General features: G+C 41.2%; 1 protein-coding gene across 1 annotated transcript; it reads left to right on the top strand.

Annotated features, from left to right (window-relative positions):
- Positions 1-25: 25 nt before the first annotated feature.
- RNASEH1 (ribonuclease H1) lies at positions 26-8753 on the top strand. The gene is made up of 8 exons (XM_035320989.1): positions 26-177; positions 273-397; positions 1491-1685; positions 2291-2390; positions 2891-2945; positions 4048-4132; positions 5512-5636; positions 7535-8753. Exons 1-8 carry the CDS (start codon positions 68-70, stop codon positions 7619-7621), a joined length of 882 nt encoding a protein of 293 aa, XP_035176880.1. The 5' UTR covers positions 26-67; the 3' UTR covers positions 7622-8753.

The following is an 8753-nucleotide window of genomic DNA, read 5'->3' as shown; positions in this document are numbered from 1 at the left end:
GGGGGGTGCGGCTGGTCGCTTGCCGGGGGGGGCATGGGGGGGGGGCGGATGGCGGCGGGGCGGCGCCATGTTGCGGTGGCTGGTCGCGCTGCTCAGCCGCTCCTGTTTGGTCTCCAAGGGCGGCGCCATGTTCTACGCGGTGCGCAGGGGCCGGCGGACCGGCGTCTATCGCACCTGGTAAGGCCCCGCCGCTGGGGCAGGGCCGGGAGCCGCGGGGCCGGGCCGGGCCGGGCCAGGCCGACCTGACGGAGTCGCCGGGCGCTGTGTTGCAGGGCGGAGTGCCAGCAGCAGGTCGACAGGTTCGCCGCCGCCAGCTTCAAGAAGTTCGCCACCGAGAGGGAAGCCTGGGCCTTCGTGAACAGCGGCACGCCCGGGGAGCAGCAGCCCGGGCCGGCAGGTAGGTCGCCTCCCCTCGCCTGGCTCTCTGCGAGGCTGCAGGCGGTGCGGCCATAAATAGTAGTAAATATTTCCGTAAATATGTTCTAGGTGTCGGGTTTGGGGTTTGAGGATCTTTAAGGTCACTTCCAGGAAAGGACTTGGGGGTTCTGGTGGATGAAAAGCTCGACATGAGCCAGCAGTGCGTACTTGCAGCCCAGAAGGCCACCTGCGTCTTGGGCTGCATCAACAGAGGCATGGCCAGCAGGTCGAGGGATGTGATGGTCCCCCTCTGCTCTGTCCTGCAGAGGCCCCACTTGGAGTACTGCACTCAGGTCTGGGGCCCCCAGCACACTAAGGATGTGGGGCTCCAGAGGAGGGCCACAAAGATATTAAGAGGGCTGGAGCACCTCTCCTATGAGGAAAGGCTAAGAGAGCAGGGGGTGTTCAGCGTATAGAAGAGAAGACTCTGGGGTGATCTCATCACAGCCTTTCAGTACTTCAAGGGGTCTTATAAGAAGGATGGAGAAGGACTCTTTACTTGGGTAGATAATGATTGGATAAGGGGGAATGGTTTTAAACTAAAAGAGGGGAGATTTAGATTAGAGGCTAGAAAGAAATTCTTCACTCAGAGGGTGGTGAGGCACTGGAGCAGGTTGTCCAGAAAAGTTGTGGGTGCCCCATCCCTGGAGGTGTTTGAGTCCAGGCTAGATGAGGCCCTGAGCAACCTGATCTAGTGGGTGGCATCCCTGCCATAGGGAACTAGATGTTCCTTGAGGTCCCTTCCAACCCAGGCTGTTTTATGACCCCGTGATTCTAAGACTCCAACCAGAGCCATTCTGTGATCTGTTACGGTTTGCTTGTGCTGGGTCTGTTTTTGTTTAAAGGCTGTTAAATATGACTCAGCTTCACTTTGAGCTGGAAGTAAGAATGACTGGCATACACGACTATATATTTTCCATAATTTTTTGGGGTGAGGTGTCGGTTTAACAGACTGGCATTGCCACTAGGTGTAAACAAAATTGCTGTCTTGAGTTGTTTTGAATAAAACTTGATCCTGTGTATGTAGGTGGGTTTTTTCTTCTATTTCTTTTCTTTTTTTTTTTTCTTTGAAGATGCCCATGGTCCTTCAGCTGTAACACAGGAAAATACTAGCCAGAGAGAGGAATCAAAAGAAGATATCTTGTGTTGCAGTACGTGCAAAAGGCCTTACGAACAGTCTGCGAATGAAGAACATACTGCCAAACGTGCAAAACATGATGAGGTGCACTTGGCACCAACAGTCAGCGGAGATAAATTTTCATATATGGGTAAGGTCTTTGATTCTTCCTGTAATTCGTTTCAGCTGTTTGTGTTCTTTCATAAACAGCAGCGTAAAGCTTTTAGGGAGGTTTTTCTATGGCAGCATCCAGCTGCCATAGTGTAACACCCAGCAGGCCCAGTGTAACATTGTTGTCTTTCCTTTTTAAAACGAAATCTGAGCCACAATATATTATTTCATGTTGTGTTTTCAATGTAATATAAATTGGCTTTAACTGACATCAGCATACAGCTTTATCAGGTCGTTACAATTGTGATTTTTACACGCATCTAGATTACAGGCTTGATTTAAATACAGATCTAGCTGGCAAATTTTAATCTTGACTCAAGAAGGCAAGAACTTTAGAGAGAACTTGGGACTTGGTATAAATATGCTTTGGGAAGCTGACTGATTTGGGAGCAGTGAAGCTGCAGTGGGACTTCTGGTGTTCTGCATTCCTAATTTATAAGGGTAGTTTCTGTAGGTAACATTTTCAAGGGCTGTTCAGGGAGGGGAGTTTGGGCATTAATCTGCTAGCAGATGTTTATTTCTGCTTGAAGAGCCTGTGTGCTTGAAGGACTGCTTCAACTTCTACTTTTGGGACTTCTCCTGCAGGTGACTTTGCAGTCGTTTATACAGATGGTTGCTGCTCGGGTAACGGGCGTAACAGGGCACGTGCTGGAATAGGTGTCTACTGGGGACCAGGCCACCCTTTGTAAGTAATAGGGTGGTTTTTTTTATCGTTGTTTTATATATATATATATATATATGCGCTAATACTTGTCTTGGGTGTGATTAGCAGTACCAACCTCCTTTTTAATATGAAATCCTGCTAGTGAGACCTATCTTAATGATAGTGCTGTTAGAGTAACGAGTTACTGCGGGAACACAGAAATCAGCTTTTCTAGCAAGTAAGGATGTAGAGAAAAGTGATTCGAAATAATACTTTTAAGAGGCTGAAGCTGGAATTCAAGAGATGCAGGAAGTCTTAAAATAATTGCAGTTGTGCACCATAGACAGCAAAAGTAACTGCATATTGATGGCAGGTGCAGATATGCAGGTTGCACTGCGTAGGAGAAGTTAGACCTAGAATCTCCAATCATCTCCTTTATAAGATAAAAATGATCTCTGTTTTATGTATGCTTCTAATATGTAACGATTGTACACCATGGATAATTTTGAGTTACTAATCTGCTATTTGTTCCTTGGATACAGAAATATCAGTGAAAGACTTCCTGGACGGCAGACTAATCAAAGAGCTGAAATACATGTAAGTAGTAAACATCCTAAAATGTTTCTGCATGAAGAAAGCAATAGTGTGCTTGTGATTATTTCAGCTTTGGCCTTCAGAAACCAGTTAGGGAGCTGTGAGGGAAGCACACAAAATGCCAGCTGTTAGGACTTGAAACAAATTGTTCTCTTTAGGTTTTAGTGGTCTTTATTGCTTTCAGACAAGTAATAACTCAATTTGAGAACTCCCAAATGTCATCAGGCCAAGCACAGATATTTAAAACAACCTTTGCATTAGGAAAGTTCTCAAATCTCTATAGTATCCTTTGTATTATTAATGTGCATGTTTCAGACTTTGGGTAACAGCTGCTTTAATTGTGGTTAAGAGGACAATTGTGTTCTTACTGCGTAAGGTCAGAGTATCATATTTCTTTGATAAACATAAAAAATAATTCTCAGAGTAGCTTCTGTTACTTTTGAAGTAAAATTTTCTTGGCAGCAGCAGATTTAGTCTTCCTTCTCACCTAATCTTAATTCTGGTACTGCTGCTGCCTGCACAATGTGAAGGTAAACTGAAAGGGGGAGCTGATCTTCTTAAACTGCATTGAGTTCCTTTTAGTGAGGGACAAGCAGAGCTGATGGTGTGCCAGGGATCAAACTTGGCATTGGAGAGTTTTTCAGCTCTACATTCAGTCCAAGCCACTTCTCTCACTACTATTATTATATTTCATAGCACCAAGAGAAAAGCACAACCTACCTTTTAGGGGTTACAAACAGTTTGAACTTGTATGCATCCTTGTTCTCCAAAGTTACAAAGATGCCTAAAACTTGTGCTATTGAGAGAGCTTGGGTAGTTATGCAAATAGGCAGAGAGATGCTCCTGCAGTATTGAACATCAGGTTTAATTTTTTTAAATGCTAGGGAAACTTAAGTTGCTCTCTGTTTTTCTGATTCATTAAGTGATCATCTGCATGTGTCATTTTGGGAAACTGCTGTAAAGCATGATGGTATTCAGTGATGGAGAGACTACAGTAATACTCTTTGTAGTTCTTCTGTATTAACATCAGGTACTTGACTGGCATTTTAGTTATATGTGTTCAAAATCATGTGCTGAACTGTGCTTCTGTTGAAATGTTCTTAAGGCAGCCTGCAAAGCAATTGAGCAAGCGAAGAGTCAGAACATCAAGAAACTAATCATTTACACTGATAGCAAGTTCACTATTAATGGTAAGTTGATGGTTTTCCTGATTTTTCAAAGGTGTTGAGCGCAATTTCTTAAGGCCCACAGAACGTACTGGGGCTTGGGAAGATGAGTATAAGGAAGAGAATGCCTAACAGAATTCAGTACTTATGACCGCTTGGTGAAAAACTTTTAGAATATTGGAAGGATGACCTGCTAACTGCATGAAATACAATTAGAGACAAAGTGCCTGTTACTGGGAAGAATGAAGAAGTAACTAAACGGTTTTTGTCTTAATACATTCAGTATGACACACACAGTCTAGAAGAATGTTGTTCATGTACATGCTGTTATGGTTGCACTGAGGATAGTGCTCAGAAGTTGGCATAGTGACTCTATAGTTTCGTTTTGGTTTGGGTTTTGTTTGGATTAGAGAAACTATACACGAACTTGAAGTACAGTTACATTTCCTGCTTTCCATATGTGGAGAGAAGTCATAGAAAATTATGTAAGTTGTTTCTTAATATTTACTGTCCTTAATTCAACTTAAAAACCAGAACAGGGGCAGAACGCCAGTCCTTGATACTTCACTTCTAATCAGAACCTCTTTCACACACATGCAAGCTAGCAGAATTTGAAATGAGCGGGAAGTGACAGGTCCAGCAACTCATTCCTTAATCAAAGCTATTCTGTGTGTGTGTGTATATAAATATATATATTCATATATATATATTTATGAGAAGAGGAGGCCTGCAGTGAAGTACAAATGGATGTGGTTTGGCTTGTTTTTTAGGGGGTTTGGTATGCAAGGTCCATGATTGTTTGTTTAGTTCAGGTCTTTTGTTATGAAAGCAGTAAGAATATCTCTTTGCTGCTCTGGACAGCATGAGACCAAAAAAAAAAAAAAAACCAACAAAAAAGTCTTTGTTTAAGGAATACTATGGAAATTTCACTGGACGGCATCAGATGGCCAGAATGTTAGATCCTGTTCTGCAGAAATCTGCTCATGTGGTCCTTTTCTAAAATGTTGTTTAGCTTGCACAAGCCTTAAGATGTCTATTAATTCCTCTGTGTGTCTCTTCAATTTCTCAAAACAGATTTGTCCCAGCTTACTGTACAGTCAAGCAAATCCTTAGATTCAGTTTGTTGAAGTTCATGCCTTAATTGTGTGTGTAATGTGCATGTAAGGTTGTAGTCTTCAAATATCTGTTTGGGAAAACATTGGCAAGTAACTGAAGCAAAAATAGAAAAATACAATCCTGAAAGGCAGTAGCAGGGAACCAAACAATGTCTTCTATATTTGATGTCTTTACCTGAGACATTGGAATTAATGTATTGAAAGACCTGTTAAATGGTTGTTCACTGCATCGTGATCCTTGCTGGCTTCTCTAATAGCTTGTTTTATGGTAATATTCCCTTTGCACAGGTATTACGAGCTGGGTTGACAACTGGAAAACAAATGGCTGGAGAACAAGTTCGGGAGGAAGTGTAATAAATAAAGAAGATTTTGAAAGACTTGATAATCTATCAAAAGGCATAGAAATTCAGTGGGTGAGCATCTCATTTCATGGTCTTAATGACGTTTTAAACACTCTTGTAAACTCTTGCCAAGTATGACCGTAACAAAGAATTTTACAGGATGTAATATTATTGTACATCTCTAAATACAATAAAGTTGCTTGTTCTTTTTAAAGCAAGTAAGATGATCACTTCAGTGTAAGCTAGGCTCTTGTAACTACTATTTCATTTATTGAAACACATGTTTATATTTTTGTTGCTGTTTCTCTTGTTACTACTTAGAAATAACTATTACAGATGTTTTCTGTTTCTGGAAACCTAAGCTTGGAACATAACTGTCTCCTCGAGTTGTTGCTCAGCTCCTGGATTTGCTTTTCAGCATTCTCTAAATGCTGGTTCTTTGGTTTAACTTAATAACGAGTGTCTTTAAACGTGGAAAATTAAGACGGTATACCCCAAATAAACTAACTACATGTTTCTGTACCTTAACAGCATTTTTGCCAGGAAAACTGGGTGCAGAAAGGTTGTTAAAATATCCACTGTGTTAGTTTTAAATTACTTAGCTCTCTAGTAGAGAAGTAAAACCATGTCTGTGCATGTATTATTGCTAAAAGGTATCTTTCTGTAAACATTAATAGCAGTGCTAAACATGGTAGAGTCTGTCTTCTCCCCACCTCTAAATTTTCCTCTAACTGCAGTAAAGGAGTGCTGGTTCTAGAAGTCTCTGTACCATTGACTTCATGGCTGTTAATGGCATATTTATTGGACTTCTGTGTTTACTCCATAGAAAACAGACTGGGGTAGTTCTTCAGCATGCTCTCCTTCAGGGGAAGTCTGTTGCAGATGTTCTGTTCGTGTTATAAGTGTTTCAGAGTTTGCAACTCCCACTAGATTTTTTAGTTGACTATTGAGTAGTAGAAATTGTAAAAATCTAAACCTAAGGCTGAAGTTCAGCTGCCCATAGTGTATTTTATATTTAATTATATATATATATTTGCTTTAAGTACATTCATTCCATCTGAATCTCTTGAACTTGGAAACTATTTCCAGAGGAGCAATGTATTCAGGCACTTTTATGGTAATGGATCTGCTGCAGCAGAGAGTTGTTCTTTCACATTTTTCCCTTTCTCTCTCTTACAGCTGCTGGTAGTGGCTTTTACCCTTTCTTAAATACACTGCCACAGAGGAGCCACCAGCTCGGCTGGTGTGGCTGTGTTCTGTGGTCAGTCTGTTTTGGAACTGGCTGTGTCTGGCACAGGACAGCCCCTGGCTGCTTCTCACAGAAGTACTGGAGCCCCTGTCCCTGGCTGACAAAACCTTGCCTAAGAAAGCTAATACAATCTCACGAGTCCCTCATGTCCATCTTCTCTCAGGTCTTGTCAAATGCCAAGCCCGATTTTCTTACCCTCGTTCTACCCTGTCCACCCTTACTTCTGACAAGGATTGATTGACGGCTGAAAGTATTTTCTGTTCCTTATTTTTAAGGCTGGATTGTTAAGACATCTGAAAATCCAGAGATTGTTTTCATATCTCGTTGATGTATTCTGAGTGCTGTAATCACCAAGGTTTTAATGGCATAGAGGTCTCTGTCTTTCTTGGAAAATATTAGCTTGGTTTAAGCACTGAATGCAGAGGGGTTTTTCTTTCCTCTGAAAGCAGGACTTGTGAGTTAGTGTCTTAGTGCTGTTCTCTGCATTTCTTAGGTTAGGTGATCCTTATCCAGCCCAACACTTCTCATAAAGTTGATTTTCACAATTTGACAGTTCAGTTCTTGCTCATTAAAGAGACTACAAATATTAATGGGAAGGACGTAGGACTATGTGCGAGGCATGGGAACAGGAGGGAATTACATGACCAAATTTAATGGATATACTTTTTTTCCTTTTTTTTTTTTTTCCATACCTAACACTCTTGTACTTTTATCCTGACAGATGCATATTCCTGGTCATGCTGGTTTCCAAGGAAATGAAGAAGCTGACAGACTAGCAAGAGAAGGAGCTAGTAAACAAATGTTGTGACATATTGGGACTAGAGACTACTGCATTTGCAGGAAAAGGACTAACATTGCAGTGACGATTTGAACTGCTGTTTTCGTTTCAGAGTTGAACTTTGAACTGTGCTTATTTGTGGCCTGAAGCGCTAATCGTACACCAACATCTAGGGAGAAAAAAAAAAAACATTTTCTTCTGCACTGTTTGCTTTACAATCAAGTCAATATTTAGTTGATGATATACAGTGTTTGCTTTTTTCTCCATCTTAACCGAAGCGCTGCTGTCGGTGTTTTTTAGCAGTCTCACAGACACTTGGATTCACCGGAAAGACAGACTTCTGGAGAAATTACATTAAATCTTCATCCTATGTGTTCTGTATTTCCCTCTTATGAAATAAATTAATTTTTTTTGTACAGAGATACATATTAACAGTGCAAACTCATTGAGGGGCCTGGAGCGAGTTGGTTGGTTTGGTAAGAGATAATAACCTAACATGGAGATGTCCGTTAATGTGCCTTGGCATTCTGACAGCAGCAGTAATCTCTCTGCAGGTGGGCTTGCAATGCTCACGTGTACCTCATGGTATCGCCAGTGACAGCGTCTGTAGATTTCTTCATTATGTTACTTGCTATTGCAAGTTGGCACAAACAAATTAAAAACCCAGGTCACGAGAAAACTTGAACAATCAATTTTTACTGTTCTTCTCTCTAGCTGCTTAAATGTCCAAGCTCTTTGTTTCTGGCTTCCTGTCTCCAAGAAGTCATTTTTTTAATGCATACCAGTTCTCATTATCATTGTTTAGCTTCCTCTTCACTGTTGTCCCAGAGGTAATAATTGGCCATTTCATCTGAAATGGAACGAGAAGATGATCAGCTTCTTTGTATCTTCCGGGTGTCAAGTGTTTGACTTCATTTTTTCCAGTCAATGATGAGACTAATGGAATGGCTAATGTGCACTTGAATTAGAGAGTAATTACTACTAATCAACAAAAGTTTTATTTTCTATGCATCTATATAGAAAGAGCAAATGTTTGCTACATTATCCTTGTCAGCTTCTTTGTAAGACACCTTAATGCCACTGAGTAGTAGGACTTAGGCTACAAGTCATTGAATCTTTTTCATATTTGTTAATTGCTGTATAAAATGGTGGAGCTGCTGAA

The sequence above is a fragment of the Oxyura jamaicensis genome, chromosome 3 (assembly GCF_011077185.1).
Source record: "Oxyura jamaicensis isolate SHBP4307 breed ruddy duck chromosome 3, BPBGC_Ojam_1.0, whole genome shotgun sequence".
Classification (NCBI taxonomy): domain Eukaryota; kingdom Metazoa; phylum Chordata; class Aves; order Anseriformes; family Anatidae; genus Oxyura; species Oxyura jamaicensis.
The sequence above is the reverse complement of the archived record's forward strand: the minus strand, read 5'-3'. Positions and strand labels throughout refer to the sequence as shown.